A 26056-nucleotide genomic window follows, 5' to 3' on the forward strand; every position below is an offset into this window, starting at 1 on the left:
TTTTTTTAAAAATATTTCTCTCTTCATGTGGTTTCCAGCCTTGGCCATTGCCACTCACCCCCCATTTCAGACATCACTAAAGATAATATATATCCTGTGCTGTTGGCATACATTTGTTACAGCAGAAACACAAAAACCAAGAACGAAGTCCATACTTACTATAATATAGCTTTTAAAAGTTATGACAGAGAAGGGAAAGAAAATTTAAATTTCAAAAGCACCAAAAGTCAAAATTTTGGTACCAAAAAGTCAAAAAATTGTCCCCAAACTTTAAATTTAGAAAAAATGAATGATATTAGAAGCATTCCTCTCTTCTCTTTACCCTTGAGGAGATAGGAATTCTCTAAGCAGGAGAATAAATGGAAGTTAATTAGGAAAGCATTAGAATATGACACTAATGTGGGTATCTGAGAAGGACCAAATACTTTGTCTACTTAAGGTTGGTAACAAATGGAATGGGATGGGAGTAAAAACCACAGACATATTTTGGGTCCTTAGAATACAGATGTAGTTTGCCTCACCTCCCAGAGGAAGTCCTGCTATACAACCATATAGATTTTCCTGTGTCACCATGGTACGTCAGGGACAGGAGAGGGAATGTGGCTGCAGGGTATGTCCAGGCAGATAAGCTGAAGTCAGGCCCACTGAATCCCTGGGTGTCCCTGTGCACCCTGGGAGCAGCAGATCAGCCTGATATACCCCACTGCCTGGCCCTCTCCACTCCTGGCTAAGGAAGCATGAACCTATTAGAGTGGAAAACACATGGCTGGTTCGTTGGTGGGGGAGGGGGGATGGCAGGGGTGGAGGACAACATGGTTGAAATAATGTAGCAGTAGCTATAGATGCTGGATCCTCCTCTAGATTCAGTTTCCCTGTGGAATCCCTTGCAGAAGAAATGGAGCAACACAGTGGATTCTCTGTTCTGAGGGTGTCCAAGGCCTTACTCCTGAGAGTGTATGTGACCTGACTTGAAGCCATTTTGCCTTTTGAAATCATTTCAGCACATGCCTCAGTCTTCCCACTCTAATTACTGAGTCCCTACATTACACCTAGGATGATAGCATGAAAGGGCTGCAAAACATATGAGGCTGTCCCTGTTCATGTGGCATGCCTCAGTGAGCTTGAAATGTAACTGGGGGAAAAATGATAAATACTAACATAATAAATGATACAGTATAGTTCAGCACAAAGAAGCCAAAATCCAAATCCAGGACTCGGTACCTTATATATAGCTAGTGTTCTAAACTCTGTAACACTAGGTTAAGTGTCTAATATTCTGAGCAGTGTTTTTCTCACCCACAGTGTTGGAATGAAGATACTTCGCAGAGGTATTGACAGAATTTGAATAATCTTGATATACAAGCAGTGCCTTAGAGATCACATGCAAATACACAAGAAAACATTGCTACTTCTTACTTGAGCAAAACATACACTAAAGTTGGAACAACACAGAAAAAATTAGCACAGTCCCTGTGCAAGGATGACTTATAAATTCAAAAAATGTTCCATATTTTTATATAAATGTCTAACCACTATGCTGTGCACCTGAAACTAATATAAAAGAATATCAAATGTCAACTGTAATAAAAAATAAAAACTTTTAAAAAGCAAACATTGCTAGTTATAGGCATAATTAATTTGTTAAAAACAATGCATCATATTATATGAAAAGCACTTTTGCATTTTCATCCCTTTAATGATTTAGGAGATTCAAACATGGAGCTATGGATGGATTTTTTTTCCTACATTAATTGGAGGAATTTTTCCCCTCTGGAATGAGGGAGACTAAGATTGGGTTAGACTGAGACAATGGATAGGGTATAATAGTCAGTGACATAACACGGTGAAGAGGTTGCTAAGAGAACTCCTAGAGCAAAAAGTTGTAATTATGACTTTAGGTTTTTACTCTTAGATAAAAGATATGTCCCTTATTTATGGTCCATAAATTTTTAGTCAAGGTATGTTATATGCAACAGATTTTTATGCATGTCTCCTTTCAGGAGGAGATAGGAAAGATTCAAGGAGAAAAAACTTTCTGAGATAGAAAAGAGTAATTAAAAATGCAGACTAGGAATTAGTATTGCATGCAGGGTATCCAAACCAGAGCCAATCATGACAAAGTAGGTAACAGAGCACAGAAGATTTTTCAGGCAGTAAAACACTCTGAATGATACTGTAATGGTGGTAGACACAGGTCGTTTCACATTTGCCCAAACCCATCTAATGTGCAACACCGAGAGTGAGCCCTCATGTGAACCACAGACTCTAGGTAATAGTGATGTGCCCATGTGGGTTCATCACTTGTAACAAACACCCCAGTCTGGTAGGAAGTGTTGATATGGAGGAGGGTATGTGTGTAATTTGCTCTTACACGATAGTGTACGGGAAATCTTTGCACCTTCTGCTCAATTTTCCTGTGAACCTAAAATTACTCTAAAATATAGTGCATTTAAAAAGAAAACAAGACAGCAGTAATTACAATCCCAAATGCATAAAATAAAAATATTAATAAGGAAAAATATACAGATTATCTGAAAATGCACAAATGTGCTGAAAAGAATTTTAAATTTTAATGATTTATGAGGTAAGAACTTTGGAGGTCGTGTGTGTGTGTTGCTGTAACATAAGTGTCATACTGAATGTCATTATGCCCGGGGTCCCAGAAATACACAAATGCTGCTGTGATCAGACTCTGTCCTGTGAAATACTGTGAAAAGCAAACTTATCTGCAGTTGCATTTTATTAAAGGAATTCATTTATAAATTGTTCATATCATATAATTTTAAAATAGCAAACTTAACTCTAAAAAATAAGAGCAATCCTTTCTTTTTATCAGCTAGAAATGAAAAGTAAGATCATCACATAACATTACTATTAACAAAGTTGGACATCAGTCTTCATCATTGAGAATTATAGGATTCTTGAAAATTATTTAAGTTACTTGAATTATTTCAGAGCATGTATATAAAGTATGGCTTTATTTATATTTACTATCATACCATTTAAAAGTCATGTAATTTAAAAATTACATAAAATATATCAGGTTTATACTTACCACATGCAAACTATGGGTTTTTGAAGGATTTTTTTTCTTACAGATCAAGCACTTCACACATAGCAGCTAAAGGGTATTAATAATTGGTGCTAGTGTTATGTTCTCAGAAAATAATTTCACACAAATCTCATAGTAAATGACATCACAGAGATACAACCAACAAAATCCAAAATAGGGGCAGTTCTACTAGGCAAACAACTGTTAAACCATATATTTAAAAACTGAAGTAACATCAACCAAATGCTAGACTTTGTTTGGACTCATATTCAAAGAAAACAACTGTTATAAAAATTTTTGTGAGACACAAAAATCAAACACTGTGTTAAAGGATTATTTATGTAATTTTAGGTGTGCTAATGACATGTTTTTGTGTTTCTAAAAAGTTATTACATTGTAGATTTTCACAACAAAATATTTATGAGAAAAATGATATGATGTCTGAGATTATCTTCAAAATAACCCAGTGAGCATGTAGGATTAATTAGTGGGCATACAAATATGCCCATAAATTGATCATTGTTAAAGCTAAACTTTCCATACATGGCACTATTCTCTTTCCTATGTTATATAGTTGATTTTCCATAATATAAAATTTTGTAAGTATTCTAGGAAAGTCAAAATACAGGCAGAGAAGCATTCTGTTTGAAGATATATTGGTTTTGAAGGTTTTCTTAATTTTTATCACACTTAGAAAACCCTGAGTATCCAAAGTGTGCTGTAGACCAAAGAACCTCTCAGAAATGTAACTCTAAAGAATGTGTATACTACCAGGAATAATAACAAAGAAAAGCAAAATAACGCTCTGAACCCAGCCCCAAATTTTGTCAGTATATTCACTAGTCCAATCAATAGTGCAGAAATAGTCATCGAGTGCCCATGTTGTGATACATGCCATGTTACGTGTTCTGAGTGCGTTAACATAATGTGAAAACAAATATATTTGTTGTCTTCACAAAACTTACACTCTAAGAAGAAAATATCAGATTACAAACTCTGAAGAATTTATAAAGGAAAAGAACAAGGTAAGTGAGAGAGCATTGCACAAGAACCAAATATAATATGGTAGAGTTTAGAGGAGGCTTGAATAAATGTCTGTTGAGATGAAATAAGATGGTTTACAGTATCTAATGAATAAGGTTGAGGAGGGAAAGTAAATAGTTGAGAAAATCTTGTAATAAGAGAAGACGAGAATAAAATGAAAATTATCATAGATTTAATAGAGAAAGTTCATGTGAGAGCAAAAATGTTACTTAGAATCCTTAGTGAAAAGATATTGCCTCTATAAAGGTAATAATGGGGATAAAACTGGAAAATTTAATAAAAAGTTTGGAAAATTAAATCAGAATATCTCCCTGAAATAAAAAAGTAAACAGATATATAACATATGGTGGAAAAGATAAGACACACAGAATAGACCAGGAGGGCCAACATCAAGTAACAATGCTATAAAGAAAAAAAGAGAAATAAAGGACAAAATAATAGAGAAAAATAGAGAAAAAATAGAGAAATGAAGATAACCAAAACAAATAATAAGGGAAATTTTATTTGTATAAAATTTGTATTTTTCCAGATACAAAGGACCTAAATCTTTACATAGAATGGGACTTTCTGATAGATAGCAAAATTAAGAAAAGGGTTTATTTCTAAATACTTCATTTTTTAAATTAAGAATCCCAAGGGTTAAAGCAAAATCATAAAATATATAGTGGGAGAAAACAAAACAAAACAAACTGACAAAAGACAAAATGTGGGACTGCCAGACACTTCTCTCTTTAAAATAATGAGAAAGGCCTGAAGGTCCAAAGGAAAATTATTTTGTATTAAGAAATTTATACCTTTTTAAAATCACAATCATGCATAAAGGAAGAATAAAATACTGTTAGACATGAAAGGATATAAAATTTACTTATCATACATAATATGGCATCAAATTATTGAAATTTGATAAGAATATGACTTGTCAAGTGAGGTTGCCGAACAGGAAATGAGAATGCACTGAGGGAGTGATGTCAGAAACATGGCTGAATAAGAGGTCTCTTGGGTAGGAAGATGGTGGTGAGACAGATGGGAGCAGAGTCCACTCCCCCCTGCGCATGGGTGGAACACCTAGCCAATCTTCTGAAGAGCAGAGTGAACAGCCAATGCTATCCCAGCATATATGAAGATTGGAGGCCAAAATTGTAGAGGACATTGAAAAATCAGAAGATAAGAAGAGTGCTTTGGGATAATAGGGTCCCGGGGACCACACAGGGACCAGGGCAGCTGCAGCCCCAGGCCCTGCTCCACCAGGTCTGCCCCAGGGCTCTTGGGAGAGAGATAGGTCAATGGTTCCCTCCCTTCTCAAACAATGTTTGAGCAGCACCAGGATGGATCTGGATGCTGAAAGTCACTGGGGGGAATAAGGACAAAGTGGCAAACACACAGGGGCGGTGTACACCTGCTGAGACTGTGGATGCAGGCTAAGAAGAGTTGGGCTGGGACAGACCCTGACCCAGATAGTCCCCTGTCTGGTTGGAGAGTTGTGCTGTGTGAGACCAGTCACTTGTCTGGAGCAGCAGGCTTGAATAAGAGGAATTTTTCAAAAAGTAAAAGAAAAAAAAAGAGGCACTCAGCAGCTCTTTAGGGAATTCTCCCGTAGTAGCTGCCTCTGACTCCACCTGCTGTGCCCGTCAGCTGTGGGCCCACCTCTACTACCAGGACCATGACTGAGCCCCTACCCCTGGCCTCAGCGGTGGAGGGCACCCAACCGTGCCTGAGACCCCAGTGGTGCACAACAGACCCAGCCATCCCCACCCCACCCACCGCAGCTGCCACTGCATTAGCGGAGGCTGGGGCACTCACATCTGAAACTCCAGGAATGGTGCACACCCAAACCACAGCCCATCAGCTGCCCATCTCACCCCAGCAGCTGAGGCTGAGCATTCATGCCCTCAGCCCGGGAGACTTGAGTGTGCCTGACCCCGCCACCCAGAGGCACCTGGCGCCCAACCCCACTGCCCCGGGGAACAGCAGCAGAGGAGGCGGCAGCCATGGTGGCACCCCAGCCCTGCAGGGCTGACTGGCTCTCTAAGAGGAAGGCAGAGATACCCCTGCAGAAGAGAGCAGCATAGCTCTCCTCTTAGGGAGTCAGAAATTCCTGGAAAGACTTAACTCAATGCGGGAGCCAAACTACCCTGAAGAGACTCTGAGAGTCTCTAGCATCTAGGACAGCAAAGAGCGAGAAGGTGGAGTGTGAGTTGCCCTTAATTGGTGCACCTCAAGGACAGAACAACTGGTGGATTGAAGGTGTAGGCCAGGCACAGAAGGGCACTGGGTGTTGGCAGCGAACAGAGGAAATGTACTGGAGACTGAGCAACTGCTAAAAGGGTGGCTCAGACCTGGCCCCATCCCCACAAAACCACAGGAAGGGAGAAAAATGAAACCAGTCCCCTTTCAGCCTGCTGCAGCCAGGAAGACCAGCAGAACTGGCTTGGCTTCTTTAAAGCCAGCAGGAGGTGGCAGCAGCTGCTGCTGCTGCTGCTGCTGCTGCTTCTCTTTTTTAAATTATTTCTTCCTTTCTTTCCTTCTTTATCTTCTTTCTTTTCCTTCCTTTCTTCCTTTTTTTTATTCCCACAAGTGTGACAACAAAGCCTGGAGCTATGAAAGGACCACAGTTAGACCCTAAGAGGGATCATCTTAACAACTGAGACAGTAAGACAAATTTCACTTTGCTACTCCAGAGAACTTGCAAGTTATTGTATATTTGTATTATTATTTTTATTGTTTTTACACCTTTTATTTTATTAGTATTTTTTTAATTTCTCTTTTTTCTGTTTAGTCTTCTTTTCTGAGTTTTTTAAATTGCATTGTTTGACTGGTTTCCCTTGTTCTCTTTTTCATATTATATTTTTAATTTTCCCTCTTTCACTTCACTTGTGTTCCACTAGCACACTACTCAGGTCCTGTACTTCCAATTCTTGTTATTCAGATCACATAGATTCCATCATATGATTGTTGCTCCATTACTATTGTAAATAACTACACGGTATTCCTCCCGGATTTTATCTCACTTCATTCTTTCCAGAACTTTATTACTGTTGTGGTTAATGCTATTCTCTTACACACTACACCTATTTTCTATCCTTGTCTCTAACTTTACCTCATAATCTGACCTCCCATAAATTCAATGCTTTCTAGATCCAACTCACAATTCTTCCCCCACACTCAGCAAGAGTCTTATCTTTTTTCCACCCTTTCTGAAAAGTGGCTAGTTGGGTGAAATATCATAGTTAACACTATACATAGCCAAAGGACCTCCTATCTCCTCTATGGGTTGGTACTTTAAATAATATAGAATACACACCTGCTATCTTAAACCATTTTCCCTTCCCCCTCCAACTGATCACAAAAAAGAGTAGGTGGGAGCTGTGAAACCAGTGTACCAGCTGGAAGAAGAAAACCACCAACAAAGGAACCACCAATAGATAACAATGGAAGATGGTGAAAGAGTGAGTGGAAGCCACACTAACCTCCTCCCAGGACCGATCTGAAAATACAACTAAATGGTGGAGAAATTGCCCACAACAAACAACTGAACAATAGCAAGAGAGAAGCCTCAAAACCTCACACAGACAGAAGAACCAGCTTCAACACGACCTGTCCACACCTGCACAACAAAATACAGGATGTGGTGGACAGAGTAACCCTCAGTTAAACAGTTGGAGGGAAGGACCCACCAAAGGAAGACCCAACAACAATCAAAACCCAAAGACATACAGAGAGCTAACATAAATGACAGTCCAAGGCCAGCGAGCTTAGATCAAGGACAATGCACCACTGAATCTCACAATCTTCCACCATATAAGTTCACACCACAAACCCAAGGAGTCAGAACAGATCAATTGAAGAAGCAGAGGCTAACAAGAAGAGTCTCACAAACAATGGGAAGACAAAGAAACAATCCCCAAATGAAAGGAACTGAAGAAGCCTCAGAAAGAATGCTAAATGAAATAGAGGCAAGTCAACTATCAGATACCGAGTTGAAAGCAATGGTTATAAGGAAGCTCAATGAGCTCACAGAGAATTACCAAAAACTACAGGGAAACTACAATAAACTCACTGAAAACTATATCAACATGAAAAAGGAAATAGAAAATATCAACAAGGGCCAAGAGGAAATGAAGAATACAATTTCTGAACTGAAGAACACAGTAAAAGGAATCAAAAGCAGACTTGATGAGGCAGAGGATCAGATCAGAGAACTGGAGGACAAGGTAGACACCCAAAGAGCAAGAAAAGGAAAAGAGGCTAAGAAAGAATGAAAAGAGATTAAGGGAAATGTAGGACAACATGAAATGTAACAATATTCATGTAACAGGGATACCAGAAGAAGATAAGCAAAGGATAGAAAACCTGTTTGAAAAAGTAATGATAGAAAACTTCCCTAATTTGATGAGAGAAAAAGTCACACAAATCCAGGAAACACAGAGAGTCCCAATCAAGAGGAACCAAAAGAGGCCTGCTTCAAGACACATCATAATTAAAATGGCTAAATTCCAAGACAAAGAGAGAACCTTAAAGGCAGCGAGGGAGAAACAGGAAGTAACATACAAGGGAGCCCCAATATGGCTGCAGCTGACTTCTCAATGGAAATACTCCAAGCCCGAAGAGAATGGCAAGAAATATTCCAAGTAATGAGAACCAGAGGTCTGCAACCAAGACTACTTTACCCAGCAAGGCTCTCAATTAAAATGGAAGGCCAAATAAGGAGTTTACGAGACAAAGAAGTCTAAAAGAACACACTTTTACCAAACCAGCTCTGCAAGAGACGTTAAAGGAACTGCTTTAAGAAAAGGAAGGAAAACAGTGAGAGAGGGGAACACAGGTACAAAAAAATGGCAATGAATAAGTACCTATCAATAATAACCTTATATGTAAATGAATTAAATGCTCCAGTCAAAAGACATAAAATAGCTGAATGGATAAGAAAGCAAGACCCACCCATATGGTGCCAACAAGAGACCCACCTCAGAACAAAAGACCTACACAGACTGAAAGTGAAGGGCTGGAAATTGATATTCCAAGTAAATGGACAGGGAAAAGAAGCTGGAGTAGCAATACTCATATCAGACAAAATAGACTTCAAAAAAAGATACCCAGAAGGCCACTTCATGATACTCAAGGGAAGAATCCATCAAGAAGACATAAACATTGTAAATATATATGCATCCAACATAGGAGCATTCAAATACATAAAGAAAATATTGGAGGACTTCACAAAAGATGTTGACAGTGACACAATTACAGTAGGGGATTTCAACACCCCACTGTCAAAAATGCATAGATCTTCCAAACAAAATATTGACAAAGATATTGCAGCATTGAACAATGTCCTAGATCAAATGAACTTAACTGATATATATAGAACTTTTCATCCCAAGGAAGCTAAATACACATTCTTTTCAAATGCACATGGAACATTTTCAAAGATAGACCACGTGATAGGACACAAAACAAGCCTCAACAAATTCAAGAACATTGAAATAATTTCAAACATTTTCTCTGACCAAAAGGAACTGAAACTGGAAACCAATCTCAAGGGAAAAACTTAAAAACACCCAAACTCATGGAGATTGAATAGCATGCTGTTAAACAATGAATGGGTCAATAATGAGATCAAGGAAGATATCAAAAAGTTTCTGGAAACAAATAAAAATGAACTCACAACAGTCCAAAACTTATGAGACAATGAAGGCAGTCCTGAGGAGAAGCGATACAGGCCTACCTAAAAAAGACAGAAACATTTCAAATAAACAACCTAACCCTACACCTACAAGAACTCAAAGAACAACAACAAAGACAGCCCAGAGCAAGTAGAAGAAGGAAATAATCAAGATCAGAGCAGAATTAAGTGACATAGAGACTAAAAGCACAATTCTAAGGATCAATAAATCCAGTAGCTGGTTTTTTGAAAAGATAAACAAAATCGACAAGCCTTTAAGCAGGCTCATCAAAAACAAAAAAAAAGAGAGAGAGAGAGAGGAGCCAAATAAACACAATCAGAAATGAAAGAGGAAAGAATACAACTGATACCACAGAAATACAAAGGATTGTAAGAAATTAGGGACTTCCGGCAAGATGGAGGAATAGGTGGACGCACCGTACCTCCTCGTACAACCAAGATTAGAAAACCAATAATTTACAACAATAATTTACTATCAGAATAACACCCAGATCCGGCAGAGGATTTATCTGAATGGAAGTCGGGCAGCCAAGAAGTTGAAGTAGACACGTTCATCCGGACTGGTAGGAGAAGACAAGCCGGCAGGCGCGGGGCTGGCTCGGGTCGGCGGCGCGCGGAGGTCGGGGGAAGGTCTGGCGCAAAATCGGCGCAAAAGCCATCCGGGGGCACAAGAAGGCAGCGGTGATCCCTGAGTACGCAAGCTGCGGCTGGCAGACCCAGAGGGGCAGCAATTGTGGACCAGGGCAGAACTCGCGGCCTGGAAGCCCAGACAAGGGTCTGAGTCCAGGGGAACGGAACTACCGCCATTGTTTTCTCCCGCCCGCTCCCGCTTCCGCCCCGCCCCCACATATAACGTCACAATCTAGCGACTGGGGTGCCCAGCCCCGGTGAGCACCTAAGGCTCCGCCCCCCACCGTAACAAGAGCAACCAGACCGGAAAAAAAAAGGAGAGACGGGGGAAAAAAAAAACCATGTTTTCAACAGAGCAGATCAGTCCCCCAGGACTCATCCTTTTGAGCGACCAAGAATTAGCCAATCTATCAGATGCGCAGTTCAAAACACTGGTGATCAGAAAGCTCACGGAACTGGTGAATTTTGGACGAAATCTAGATGAAAGAATGCAGATTACCATAAAACTGATGCAGGAAGACATGCGGAGGAGAGCCAATAGTGAAAGGAAGGAATATGAGTCTCAAAACAATACAGTGGACCAGAAGGAAGATAGAATCAACCCAGCAGGAAAGCATGATGAAATAAGAATTCAAAAAATTGAGGAAAAGATTAAGAGCATCCAAGACACCTTTAAACGTTCCAATATCCGAATTATAGGGGTACCAGAATCGGAAGGGGAAAAGCAACAGATTGAGCACATATTTGAACAAATAATAAAGGAGAACTTCCCCAATCTGGCAAAGGGAACAGTCTTCCAAGAAATCCAAGAAGCTCAGAGAGCCCCAAAGAAGTTGGACCCAAGAAGAAACACACCAAGGCACATTATAATTACATTAGCCAAGGTAAAAACGAAGGAGAGAATCCTAGAAGCAGCAAGAGGTAAGGGGACAGTAACCTACAAAGGAGTTCCCATCAGACTGTCAGCTGATTTCTCCAAAGAGACCTTACAGGCAAGAAGGGGCTGGAAAGAAATATTCCAAGTCATGAAAGACAAGGACCTACATCCCAGATTGCTCTATCCAGCAAAGCTCTCATTTCGAATGGAAGGGCAGATAAAGTGCTTCTCAGATAAGGTCAAGTTAAAGGAGTTCATCATCACCAAGCCCTTATTTTATGAAATGCTAAAGGGACTTATCTAAGAAAAGAAGATAAAGAAAAGACATGTATAGTAAAAGGACAGCAAACTCACAAATATCAACAACCACACCTAAAGCAAAACCAAAAGAAACTAAGTAAACAATTAGAACAGGAACAGAACCACAGAAATGGAGGGCACATGGAGGGTTAGCAGCAAGGGGGTGGGAGGAGGAGAGAGGGGGAAAAGGTATAGAGAATAAGTAGCATAGAATGTAGGTTGAAAATAGATAGGGGGAGGGCAAGAATAGTACGGGAAATGTAGAAACTAAAGAACTCATAAGTATGACACATGGACATGAACTAAAGGGGGAAATGTGGGTGGGAGGGGGGTACAGGGGGGAGGGGAGAGAAGGGGGGAAATGGGACAACTGTAATAGCATAATCAATAAAATATATTTTAAAAAAAAGAAATTACTATGAAGAACTACATGCCAAGAAATTTGAAAACCTAGGTGAAATGGACAAATTTCTAGAAGAATATAATCTTCCAAAACTTAATGAAGAGAAGCAGAAAGCCTAAGTAGACCATTAACAGCTGACAAAATTGAAGCAGTAATCAAAAAACTCCTGACACACAAAATCCCCGGACTGGACAGTTTCACAGGAGAATTCCACAAAGCATTTAAGGAAGAGCTGACCCCCTATCCTTCACAAACTATTCCAAAAAAATCCAAGAAGATGGAAGAGTCCCAGACTCTTTTTATGAAGCCAGTATCATCCTAGCACCAAAACCAGATAAAGACACAACAAAGAAAGAAAACTTCAGGCCAATATCACTGATGAACATAGACACTAAAACCCTCAACAAAATATTGGCAAACTGCCCTGGCTGGCGTAGCTCAGTGGATTGAGCATGGGCTGCGAACCAAAGCATCACAGGTTCAATTCCCAGTCAGGGCACATACCTGGGTTGCAGGCCACGACCCCAAGCAACCACACATTGATGTTTCTCTCTCTCTGTTTTTCTCCCTCTTTTCCCTCTCTAAAAATGAATAAATACAATCTTTGAAAAAAAAACTATTATAAAAAAATATCGGCAAACTGCATCCAGCAACACATTAAAATATCATACACCATGACCAAGTGGGATTCATCCCAGGGATGCAAGGATGGTACAATATTTGCAAATCAATAAACGTAACACATCCCATAAACAAAAGCAAAGACAAAAGTCACATGATCATATGAATAGATGCAGAAAAAGCATTTGATAAGGTATAGTACCCATTTATGATAAAAACACTCAGCAAAGTGGGAATAGAGGGAGCATTCCTCAACATAATAAAGGCCATATATTAGAGACTTACAGCCAACACCGTATTCAATGGGTGAAAACTAACAACTTTCCCACTAAGACTAGGAAGAAGACAAGGTTGTCCCCTTACACTACTTCTATTCAATATAGTATTGGAAGTCCTAGCTACAGCAATGAGACAAGAAAAAGAAATAAAAGGCATCCAAATTGGAAAAGAAGAAACAAAACTGTCACTGTTTGCAGATGTACAAACATCTATGTACAGGATGTACATTTTCTATGTACATGATAGTGTACATAGAAAATCCTATAGTCTCCACCAAAAAACTGCTCAGCCTAATAAATGAATTCAGCAAAACAGCAGGATACAAATTCAATATCCAGAAATCAAAGGCATTTTTGTATACCAACAATGAAACATCAGAAACAGAAATCAGGAAAAAAATCCCATTTGATATAGCAACAAGAAAAATAAAATACCTAAGAATAAACCTAACCACAGATGTAAAAGACCTATCCTCAGAAAACTATGCAACACTGAAGAAAGAAATTAAGGAAGACACAAACAAATGGAAACATATACTATGTTCATGAATTGGAAGAATTAACATTCTCAAAATGTCCATACTACCCAAAACAATGTATAGATTAAATGCAATCCTCATTAAAGTACCAATGGCATAATTCACAGGCATAGAAAAAACACTTCAAAAATTTATATGGAACCATAAATGACCCCAAATAGCTGCAGCAATTTTGAGAAAGAAGAACAAAGCAGGAAGGATCACAATACCTGATATCAAACTATATTATAAGGCCACTATATCAAAACAGCCTGGTATGGGCATAAGAACAGACACATAGACCAATGGAACAGAATAGAGAGCCCAGAAATAAACCCAAGTCTCTATGGTCAATTAATATTTGACAAAGGGGACAGCAGCATAAAATGGAGTAAAAATAGCCTCTTCAATAAGGGGTGCTGGGAGATCTGGACAGCTATATGCAAAAAAATGAAACTCAATCAACAACAGACACCATACACAAAAATAAATTCAATAGATAAAAGATTTAAATATAAGTCATGACACCATAAAAGTCCTAGAGAAGAACATAGGCAGGAAAATCTCAGATATTCCACTCAGCGATATTTTCACCGACATGTCCCTAGAGCAAATGATACAAAGGAAAGAATAAACAAATGGGATCCCATCAAAATAAAAAGCTTCTGCATGACTAAAGAAAACAGTATTAAAATGAAAAGAGAACCAACCGTACAGGAAAACATATTTTCCCAACAATACCTCAGACAAGGGGTTGATCTCCAAAATGTATAAAGAACTCACATAACTCCACTCCAAGAAGACAAGCAACCCAATTAAAAAGTGGGCAAAGGACTTGAACAGACACTTCTCCAAGGAGCACATACAGAGGGCCCAGAGACACATGAAAAGATGCTCAGCATCACTAGCCATCAGAGAGATGCAAATTAAAACCACAATGAGATACCACTTCACACTGGTGAGAATGGCCATCAAGTAACAAAGCAACAAACAACAAGTGTTGGAGAGGTTGTGGACAAAAGGGAACCCTAGTGCACTGTTGGTGGGAATGCAGACTGGTACATCCACTATGGGAAACAGTATGGAATTTCCTCAGAAAACTAAAGATGGAACTGCCTTTGACCCAGCAATTCCACTGCTAGGATTATATTCTAAGAGCCCTGAAACACCAATCCAAAACAACCTATGTACCCTAATGTTCATAGCAGCACAATTTACAATAGCCAAGTGCTGGAAGCAACCTAAGTGCCTATCAATGAATGGATCAAAAAACTGTGCTACATTTACACAATGGAATTCTATGCAGCAGAGAGAAAGAAGGCGCTCCTACTCTTTGTGACAGGGTAGATGGAAATGGAGAGCATTATGCTAAGTGGAATAAACCAGGTGGTGAAAGACAAATACCATATGATCTCACCTTTAACTGGAATATAATCAACAAAATGAACAAGCAAGCAAAATATAAGTAAAGACACTGAAATTGAGAACAGTCTGATGGTGACCAGAGGTGAGATGGGAGGAGATAATGGGGAAAAGGAGTGAAGGGTTTACAGGAACAATTATAAAGGACACGTGGACAATAACAAGGAGGGGTGGAAACAGGGGAAGGAGGTGGGGAGGTCTGGGGTGGTAGGGAGGGGTGGGGGGAAAAAGGCAGAAAACTGTACTTGAACAACAATAAAAATGTTAAAAAATAAAATAAATAAAATAAAAAGTGTTAAACAACATTTTTTCAACTTTTAGAAATAAGCTATGAACAAACCCCAAGACAATCATTGTTACAGCAGAATTTTCAATATTTTTGACTTTGACAGATGAAAAATAGTTACCCCAGTTTGGCATGTGGAAGTGTGTAGGACAGGAGAAAGGAAGAGCAGAGATGCCGATACTGCCATCTTCCAAGAACGCCATACTAAAGGGATGAAGACACAAAAATAAATGTATATAAATTACAACAGTAACTGAAAGAAGGATGATGTAAAGCAGGGATGTCAAACTCATTTTCATCAGGGGCCATATTACCTTCACGGTTGCCGTCAAAGGGCTGAATGTAATTTCAACTCCTTAACAGTTAAAGAGTAGTTACATTTATACAGTCCTAAAAGTATTTCTGCCCTCTGAAGACAACCATGAGGCTGATGTGGCTCCCAGTGAAAATGAGTTTGACACCCCTGAATTGTAAGGTGTCTTGTGGTTTAAAGCAGGGTTTTAGAAGTTGGACTATTATACAGTCAAATAAAGGTCCTTATCAAAATCTCCAGTGAGTTCTGAAGCTGCAAGAGACCTTCAGAGTTGGCCCAAATTAGGGTGAGGTTTGGGACCTCTGTAGCCCCACACTGAGCAGTCATGAAGGAAAGTGCCCCTGGCAAGTGAGGTGAAATTGGGTGAGGCAGCTCTCCTCACCTAAGGCAATTCTGGAGGAGGCCTAAGAGCTGAGGACTGTCAGCCAACAACCAAGGGCATAAATCCTTCAGTACTAGGAGGGAGGAGTCCAGGTGGACCAGGGCAGCATCACTACAGAAGCATGTTCTAGGTATTAGACATACATGGTTTTTTTGGTGGGGGATGGGCAGGGGGGGGTGGAAGAAAACAAACAAAGAAATTCATCATCTCTTCCATTAACTCAGTTGGCTCACCTTATTAACTTATGAGCTCTCTTTCTTAAGTTTAATATTCCAAAATAATCAGGAAGGGCAAGGATATGCTGCAGTACGATATTAACCTGCAGTAAACATTAAATCTCAGTAAAAACATTAACTGAATAAGTGGGACTCAATTCTACAGACATTCAAGGGACTCAGGTAATGAGTCTCCAACATATTGTACACCTTCACCTCAACAATGGCCTTCAGACTTGCAGTAGTAGGAAAACACAAGCAGACACCCACTTTTAAGTCCTGTTGGCTGGTACTAGTCACATGACCCCAACCTAACCACAGAGGAATCTGGGGAACGTGCACAAGCTTATGGAATATTCATGAGCACACTGTCCCATATGGACTGATATGATACAAGGAAGAGCCAAAGGCTAAATACTAGTAGGCTTTCATCTAGTAGTACCTTATACACTATCTCTAAGATATATGCCTACAAAGACACTTCCTACTCAGCTCTTTTTTGTTAGAAAACTTGTTTGTAAATAATGTATTTGTTGTTTCAGTTAAATTATCAGTTAAAGATTATATTATTCAATGAAATCTAAGCACAAAAAAAAAACAGTGGTCTCTATGAAACTGTCACTGGAAGGGAAGAAGACTCTAACTCTCTCATTAAAAAGACTCTTCCAGCATGGGGGCCAGTGTGACAATGTGGAACTATAAGAATGTCCCATAATATAGTCTATCAGTTACCCTCATAATAGGGCTTATATTTCAACTAGAAAAGTCAGGTCTCAACGTCTCCCTAAGCTCTGGGTCTTGTTCAGTATCCAGCCCTGCCTTTTGTCTTTGCAGGGTCAAAAGCAAAGAGCTACATATAAAGACCAAAGACTTCCTGGACAGCCAACATAAATCCTCCCCATTCCCCTAAGTGTCACTCCCTCTTGACTCCTATGGTATATGACAATGTCCACCTTCAGGAAGATGACAAAACCAGCACAAAACCTCTGACCACTCAGTGTCTTGTTTTGGGCAAACTACAACCTTGGGGAACAGAATCGTCCTGAGAATATTTGTCCACACATTCATAGTGCCCATGCCTGGTGACCTGCACTACAGCCTGGCGTACAGAAGACAATGGGTCCAAGAATGCCTAGTTCTCCATTCTCACTTCATCCAAGAGAGAGAAGGGGCTTCCATTGGCTCCTCAGGCCCAATGAGTGGGCGAGGGAGCAGGGAGGAGGGGATGCCTGCTCCTCAATGGCATGGCCTTCCATACCCTAAAGATAAGCTCCCAGAGACTGAGATGGAGATCAGCTTTTAGTGCTGAGCTCATGTCATGGGAGCCTCAGAGTGTAGTGACCTCCTTAACCACTAGAAAGAGAATGCCATCAGGAATCAACAGGTCACTGTCCACCGACAAGGAAAGCTCTATCCTCTGAGAATTCTAGCTCAGCAGTGCCACCAGGTGACAATTGTGCAGGAGACAAGGGATGAGATGAGTGTGAGTCAACATCACCAACACTGTACACTAGAAGCAGAGGAAAGTGCCATTTACCTCCTGGGGTCCACAGGAAACAAGCTGCCCCTTATGCCACTCCACTGGTTGGGGTTTGGAGTCACTTACAGCATCACCAAGATCTGGAAGTTCCAGTCCATGTTCCTACTAAGGGCCGGGTAGAGGGGAGTGAACATAGGGCTGACTATCTGTGTCCCATGTATTTACATGATGATGTTTTTAAGAGGTGTGTATGTTACTCAGATGTGGTCATTAATAATCTTTCCTAAAATTGTTCAAACTTTGGTAGACACTCTAGAAACACACAACAGAGATAGACACAACACATACACAGAAACAAAGATAAGTTGTGAGGTGATGAGAGAAATGCAGAAAATAGAGAGGGATGCAAAAAAGAACCACAGAAAGGTCAAAAGATGCAGGTAAGTAGTGACAAAGGTGAAGCTAGAGAAAAATAGGGAGACAGAGATGCAATGAGAGAGTGAGAGACACAGAGATGCAGAGACAGACATAAAAAGATGCAGAGAGACACAATGAAAAAACATGCAGGAACAATGAGATAAAGTGGCACAGATAGAGATATAACAGGAAGAGGAAAGACAAAGACCTCATTGAATATCTGGATCTATTCTCTTCTGAAATCAGTTTGGCCCCAGGCCTTCTTACAACATGAACTAACTAAATTTCAGATGGGTTTCAATAATTTTGAACCAAAAATATTGCTTTTATTAGTGGTTATACTTTTCCAAAAATAAAAATTGACCTTGACCAATGTGAGTTGCCAAGATATAGTTGAAACAGCAGTTTAGTTCTTTGTGACACCAGGGGCCATTCGGTCTGTGCCCAGATAACTCCACTCTGCTGACAGACACACCTCTGACTGAACTGGAAGAGGGGCCAGCACATCCTAGGCCACCGCCCTGAACGTCAGTGCTAAAGAGCCAGGAAGGATGATGACTGAATTGGTTTCTATTTCCTCTGCCCATATTTTTTTGTTTGTCCATTTATTTTGTTTTTATATTCCATATATAAATGGATCACAAGGTATTTTTCGTTCTCTGTGTGACATGTTTCAACAGGGATAATACCCTCTAGACCAACCATGTGCAAATGACAAGATTTTACTACTTTTTATTGCTGAAAATATTCCTCTGGGTGTGTGTGTGATGTCCCATCTTTTCTACGCACTCATCTAATGATGGATGTCAAGGGGGCATCCATATCTTGGCTCTTATTAGTATTGCTGCAATGAACATAGGGGTACATATAAATTTTATTGTTAGTGGTTTTGTTTTCATTGGATACATACCCAGAAGTGGAATTACTAGATCATTTGGCAGTTTAATTTATAATTTTTGAGGAACCCTTAGACTGTTTCCCATTGGTGGCTACACTAATTTACAATCCTACCAACAGTGTATGAGGATTCTCTTTTCTCCACATCCTCACAAGCATTTGTCCTAAGGTTTTAAAACTTATTATATTTTATTGTTTATGCTATTATAGTTTTTGCCTCCTCTGCCCACTTTTCACACAGCTCCCTAAGGTGCCTCCAGTATCCCTCAGGGAACAAAATATGTTCCTTTCATTCTGCAGTGGTTTTCCGCCTCCCTCCAGCTAAGAAGTCTCAGTAAACAGATAACACATAGCATGTTTAATTATAATAAAAGCTCTATAGTCAGGTGAAGGCTTTAACGTGCTTCTCTTGAACAGTCTGTGGGAGGAAAGAGAAACAAACAAAATGTCGTGGGGCCTTAAGTAGGTTCAGCTGGCAGCCCACAGGCACAGACTATAGGGTCACAGGAGGTGACCCAGCAACTGTGTGGGAGTCACCGTAGGACTCTGATCTCAGAGGGGAACAGGGGGACAGGCAGCTGGGAATTCTGGGCAGGCATTACAGAAGACACAGCCAATCCCAGTCAAAGTATCCTCAGGAGTTAGCGCAGGAGCCCTGTGAAAGAGAGAGTGATCAGCACCCTGAGCACATGCCCTCTCCCCTCCCATCCGGGTCCCTGCAGCATCAGAGAAAGCTGAGGTCTGGGGCACAGGGTCATCACCTCTTCCCAATATCTGTGTAAAGGTGAAACCAACTGAAAGGACATGCCCTTCAGTTCCACACAGATGTGCAGAAGGCAGGGGCGCAGCTGTTATTCCTTGGGGGTGGAGGATATTTGGGCACTTCAGTCTTTTTAAGCAAATTTAATAACTAACCTTCCTTCTACTATTAGTAGCCTCTTGCAGTCACTTGTAAATGCCCACAGGCAGTAGCCACCAACATGTGGCACAAAGTGGGCATCGTCCTGGTATCTCACACCCAAGACATGGCTCTGGCTCCAACTTGCACAGAAAGAGGCCACCCACGTTAAGCCCTGGTTCTGCCTAACAAACCCCAGAGCCTCCTTCAGAAACTGAGCAAACTTCTTCCCTGACTCTTGATCCCGTGGCAGGGAATAAGCCTTGTGCCTGTCCTCACACCATACACACACCCTCCCCCACACTGAGTCAAAGCAGAAACAGTACCTGCTGGCGGAGGCCCGTGAGATCCTACAAAAGGAAGTTATACAAAGAAAGGTCTCATTACATGAGCAACCAGTGTCTCACCAACCCCAAAGGGAAATGAGATAAACAACTTAATTGGAAAATTTATTTCCTCCCTACCCATTGGCCACAAGGCCTTAACTGCTGCAAGCTAAAATCCCCAAATGAAGGAACATCACCAGAAGGAAGGGAGGGCAACACTCTGAGGAAAGGGGCCAGTGAGACAATGATGAACTGTAAGTGCCAGGGCACATGCCACCACCGGTCCTGTCTGTGGCAGGGCTGCCTTTCAACCAGAGGAATCAGAGCCCAAAGCCTCCCCTAGGCTGTTCTGTCTCCTTCCACCACCAGCCCAGCCTCTTTCTTTCCAGGTCAGGAGGAAATACACCTAGAAGCAGGGACCTTCCTCAAGAGAGGGTATCAGTCACAGCTCATCTTCCCCACTTTCCCAGAGTTCCTTACCCTTCTGTTTCCTCTGCCGAATGAAAAGGCCCAGCCCGAGGAAGATCAGCCCCAGCACGAAGCCCCCGACGCCAGTCAGCATCTTGCTCTGGGCAGATTCAGACTGCGCCCCTGGGTAGCAGAGCCTGAGGTCAGCGTTTGTCCCCACACCCACTGTGGCCCTTTGGGAAACCCCAAGTCTGGTCTGAGGTACAGAATGTGGAGTTACCAGGGGAAACTAGTTCTCCATTCTGACCACCCCTAGGGGAAGTACCAGCCAATAAATCTTTGGACACCACAGGTGGGTGAGAGAGAAGGGGAAGCAGATCCCTGCTCTTGGAGACACATCCTTAACCTTGGACCCTGAGACCCCAGTCACCAGCTACAGGAGTCAGTCCTTCAGAGCTCTCAGGGCTGCGCTCTGGGACTAAGGGGTGCGAAGTGACCTCCCTAGTGTCTGGAAAGACAATGAGACCAGGAATCCTCTGATGCCAGGTCGAGGCTGTGCATCCTACCATGTCCAGCTCAGCAGTGACATCAGGGATAGGGGATGAAAGGGGATGGGGCGAGGGGAAGCTGAGTTTGCTCTCTGTCCTGTGGGCCCACAGTGAAAGGAAGCAAAGCACTCCTTACTCCACTCCACTCTGATGGGGCTCTGGCGGCTGGGGTGCTCCACGTGGCAGATGTAGACATCTCCTCGCCGGGGGGTCATTTCCAGCATCACAAGGATCTGGTAGGTCCAGTCCCCATTCCTAATAAGGGGGGTGGACACCACGCCAGCTGTCTCTTCTTGGTTGTTCCGGAACCAGCGAACTTTGACCTGGCCTGGATAGAAATCTGTCACGGAGCAGACCAGCATGTTGTGGTGGTTTAGAGCCTCTGTCCTGGACGGGGAGATGGTCACTGTAGGCTCCACTAAGGGAGGAACAGAGGAGAAGAGACACTAGGCTGGGTCTAGGAACCTGAAACCATTTTTATTCAGTAATTTAATAGCATCAATTTATTTACTTCAAAACTCCAGCTCTGTTGAGCTTTTCTAAGAAATTACATTCTGCCTTACAACACCATTGAAGGCTGTTTTTGTTTTTTGGAAACAATTTTTTCCTCAGACTTTGCATTTACAAATTGTAAATTAAGATCCCAGTCAAGAAGAGCTTAGTTTAATGCATTAAGAGAAATAGCACAAAATCATTAATAAAGTCCATTTTTAAGGCTCTGCTTACCTTCTATTTTCTATTGAGTGGATGGCAGCTGAGAACATTTACTCGTTAATCTCACAAAGGTTTACTGAGCTCACACTGAGCCAGTCAGCGTGTCAGGCACACAACGACAAGTGACAGTCCCTGCCTCAAAGAGGCCCAGGACTAGTGACAGCCACTTAAGAAATCGGAATTGAGATAAATAATAATTTGAGACCAAAAAGTCAAAACATAATACGACAACTGTGATATATCAGCCCGTGTGCACGCCCTGACCGCAGACGGGGAGCCGCCGATCCCACAAGGCCACGTGGGCTCCGCCGGAGACCGGGTGCCGTGCCGGGTGCTCAGGGCAGGCCCGGGAGGGCCTCGGGGGGCACCGGGCTCGGCTCCCTCGAAGGCGAAGGCGTGGACCGGAGGTGCGAAAGGGTGGAGGGAGCTGCCGGCCCGCGTCCCCGCCCTCGGCCGCCGGAACCACCGGAGTCCCGTCCCCGCACTGCCCGGGGCTCCGCCGCACAGGCCGCCCGGCCGCCGGCGCGGCGCTCACCTCGCTGGTGCAAGGCCTGGGCCTCATCCATCGGGTAGTTGTGTCTGCACACCGTGTCCAGCTCGGCCCGCTTCTGCTCCAGGAGGTCCTCCTGCCCGTTCCAGTACTCCGCGTCCCGCCGCCCCTGCTCGGTCACCGCGCGATACTCCCCCACGTCGCTGTCGAAGCGCACGTACTCCTGCCGGTTGTAGATGTATCTGTCCACACTCCGCACCCGCTGCGTCCCGTTGGTGAAGTAGCACAGGCCCTTGAACTGGAACACGAAGTCCCCTGCGGGGAACCACCGCCCGGTCAGCCCACCGCCCCGCCGCCCCGCGCGGCCGCCCCACCGGGACCCCCGGGGGCTCCTCCCGCCGCTCCCCCGCCCCCCGCTCGGGCCCCGGAACGGCCGGCCTGTGGGGAGGGGACGGCGCTGCGACCGGCGGTCCCGCCGGAGCCGGACACCCGGGCAGGCGGGCAGGCTGGCGACCTCACATCCACCCCCGTCCTCAGAAAACTGGGGCGTTGTCACAGGAAACCCCCCTTTCCCTAGAGCTCCCGGGGGCCTCAGAGACGAGTGCCCACAGGAGCACCAGAGTTCAAGGGAAGCGGTGGCGGGAGGGTCTGGGATTAAGCCTGGCCTGGTCCCCACGGTCCCCACCCGCGTCTTCTCCGGGCCCCTGACAAAGTGCCTTCCTCCCCGCGCACCGCCGCGGGAAGGAGTGGACACCTCCCGACGCCTACAAAGTAGCATTTACTCATGCAAAGAGCACGGGCTTTCAATCACATAAATTAGAATCCAGTTAAACTGCCAATTCCCAGCTTGAACAGGACACCTAGAGCACCTGTAGCATAGATGCAGTTGTGTGCAAGGAAGACCGTAATACCTACACACGGGGTGTTAGGAAGACTGACAGAGAATGTATGTGGAGAGAGAGTCCTGTGTCTGAAACAAATGGTCTCTCTATATGCACTACTCCCCTCTTCACATTCTCCTTTCTTTTAAATTCAGTCCTCCTCAACACAAGACTCTGAATCCCACTCAACTTACTATTTGACCCTAAATCACTGAAACTGGGAGTTGAGACTCCCTGTCTGTGGTTGCCCAGTCAGTCAACTGCACTCAGGTCCCAAAACACTTCACCTCCAGAACCTCCTGTGGGTCTCAGGGATGGGGACCTTTCCCTCAATTCTGAGACCAGAGACCCCTACTGCCACCTTTCCCCAACTCAGAATCCCTTACTATTGGATTGGCCAAATAGCCCATATGGTTCTTTCTATAAAATAAAAGACATTTTTCATTTCACCAATAACTATTGCTTTGGATATTTTAAGTATATTGGCTATCTCCCACTATTGGCTCCTAGTGGGTAGAGGCCAGGGTTACTGCTAAACATCTTCCAATGCATAAGACAGCCCCACAGGAAAGGATTGTTTGCCCAAAATTTCAATAGTACCAAAAAAGTTCTCAAATCTGTTTTGACATGTTTGATCAGTCACAGCATCTTCTCCAAACACTGCATAAATCTTTTTTTTTTTTTTGCATTTCAGGTGCATTTTTTCCTTTCTTGAAATAATAAAGCATAACATACCAAAAATGTTGCATATGTTCTTCCATCTGCAATATTAAAATCACTGTACAAAAATTCACCAATTTTAGATGATTTTTAAAATGTATGCTGATATGACAATGTCACAATACAATCTAACAAAATTGTTTTGAATGAAGTTAAAGACAACTAAGCACTACTAGAGTCATCATAAGGGAAAAAACTAAACAAATTTTTGACCAACCCAATATTTAGTCCAAACAAGATCTTGGGGGACCCTGAAAAGACAAATCCTCCTCTGTCTTCCTTGGAGAAATCCTTACCTTCAAAAATAACCCCTTTTCCTATCACTGGTGGCAGGTGCACACCAACTCCTTTCTCCCATTATAACATCCCCAGGCTTGAGTCAGTGGATTGTTATTGTCGTTACTTTCACTTTAGAAGGTGAAAGAGAGAATGTAACATAGCTATTTCTACAGAAGAGAGGAAATGAGTGATAAAAGACTGTATTCTCAGGTCATAGTCAGCCCACGCCCCAGCCCAACGGTCCCTCAGAGCCTGGTCCCCAGGCTGGTGGCTCTGGGGAGCAGCTGCCCTTCACTCACGTGGAGTGTCTCTGCCCTCAGCCACCAGGGAACTCAGCACCACCAGCATCACCATCGCAGCTGCTGTCCACAGGCCCCTGGGGATCCACAGAGCCATTTTCCCAGACATAACTGAGAACAAAGGGAAAAGTAACACTAGTGATCACAGCTCCACCTGATGACTCTGAGGTAGAGTTCAGAGAATAAAAACCAGTGAAAGTGTCCATGCAAGACAGGATTGGAGAGTCCCCAGGAAAGGAACCAATCAGCACTGCAGCTGAAGGCCCTCATCTGTCTCTGGGCAGATGTTTTTTTATGAAGGTTCTTTACCTGATTCCTGGAACCTAGTCTTCATCAAACTGCGCTGAAGATTTTCTGTTATAGAAGATCTGAAGATTGAATGCCTTAAGGGTTTACAGAACGCAAAGGGAAAAATTGTTCTGGTAGATTTCTTTGTGTGATATTCAGTTAAAACTTACTGTTCTTATACTTGAGTTTTTTAGTAGGGGAAAGTAAGTGGGGATCATATATCAGGGGAGAGAAAATTATTGTCATAGAGACATTCCCTTCTATTATCTTAAACACTCCAGGAGTCTTAAATTGTGGTGGGAAGAGCTGAGCTCTGAGAGGAAATGGTTTGGGGCTGAAGTTCTGCCTCAGATGTGCTTTATGGGAGTCAACAAATCACTACTCAACCTCTTTTTGCCTCAGGCTTCTCTTTGGAAAATGTGGATCATGATGTTTCATGCATTTTACATATATGGCTTCTTATATACAAACTTACCAGTAACATTACTGGTTAATATCACAGTGTTCCTCTCTCCTGTCACATGTAACCATTAGTAATGTCACAAACAAATGATACCCAGCCCTACTGGCAAGTGATTCTTCATTATGAAAAAAAATGTATTGCATTTGTGCTCTTTGAACGAAAGTATTTGAAAGTTAAGTTAGTTTTTCTTTTTTTGAGGAAAAGGGCATTGTTTGTGTGTTTGTTTGTTCTTGATGCAGACTATTGCAAGCTCTTAAAACTCTCCACCTGAGGTTTTCTCAGCCTGCAGTTGGGGCAGGCCACAAGAGCTGGGGGTTTAATGGCCCTGAGAGTATCTGTTGACCAATAAAAGATGGGAATCAGGTGATAAATACTCCTGTACCCTCACTTATCAAAGGATAACTCTGAGGTGGGTTCTATATTGAAGTTGATTTTTCTCTTAGAAGTGCTTCAGCTGCTTAAATCCTCCCTGAACCATGAAACAGGTTCATCAGTTTTCAGCAAAGGCACAATCCACAACTGTTCACAATATTCAGACACAGTTGCCTCCAGTTTCCAGAACAGAGAGCAAAAAATGTGGAGAAGCATTCCCTGGGGCCTGAACAGTGTTAACTGAGGGAGCAGATGTTCAGAGTCACAGCTTGTATGGTGCCAGCCCATAAGCATCAAACCCCATGTGGCAGAACTATTGATACAGGGTTTTTAATAAATGTGTTATTTATCAGGCTCCTCTTGCTCATGACTAGGGGTAGTACTAAAAGTTATAGAGCAATTAAAACAATGCCTGGCAAACATTCATAAACAAGGTAATAAGCATCTCCCTCTCTTCTCTACCTTCTTCCCCCTCTTCCCTGTATTTTAGCGTCTCCTTGTTAAAATTGAGGACAAGATCTAAAAGCAGAACATAAGAAGTTTGCCAGGTAAAAA

General features: G+C 42.4%; 1 protein-coding gene, 1 non-coding gene and 1 pseudogene across 3 annotated transcripts; 1 reads left to right on the top strand and 2 right to left on the bottom strand.

Annotated features, from left to right (window-relative positions):
• The first annotated feature begins 1409 nt into the window (after nt 1–1409).
• Nucleotides 1410–1515, top strand: LOC114495783. The gene has a single exon (XR_003684458.1). It is a non-coding gene; the product is annotated as a U6 spliceosomal RNA (small nuclear RNA).
• Nucleotides 1516–19153: 17638 nt separating this feature from the next.
• Nucleotides 19154–24592, bottom strand: LOC114494745 (SLA class II histocompatibility antigen, DQ haplotype D beta chain-like). 2 transcript variants are annotated; one of them, XM_028510066.2, is made up of 6 exons: nt 24379–24592; nt 22245–22514; nt 21132–21413; nt 20520–20630; nt 20040–20063; nt 19154–19470 (listed from the first exon to the last, which is right to left on the bottom strand). In XM_028510066.2, the coding sequence occupies exons 1-6, from the start codon at nt 24485–24487 to the stop codon at nt 19457–19459; spliced, it is 810 nt and encodes a 269-aa protein (XP_028365867.1). In that variant the 5' UTR covers nt 24488–24592; the 3' UTR covers nt 19154–19456. The 2 variants fall into 2 exon arrangements, with proteins under 2 accessions (XP_028365867.1, XP_035879782.1); XM_036023889.1 differs by lacking the exon at nt 20040–20063 and having other exon boundaries at nt 24379–24565.
• Nucleotides 20519–26056, bottom strand: part of LOC114494920 — a 32761-nt pseudogene continuing 27223 nt past the window's right edge.

Source organism: Phyllostomus discolor, chromosome 4 (genome assembly GCF_004126475.2).
Source record: "Phyllostomus discolor isolate MPI-MPIP mPhyDis1 chromosome 4, mPhyDis1.pri.v3, whole genome shotgun sequence".
In the NCBI taxonomy this organism is placed as follows: domain Eukaryota; kingdom Metazoa; phylum Chordata; class Mammalia; order Chiroptera; family Phyllostomidae; genus Phyllostomus; species Phyllostomus discolor.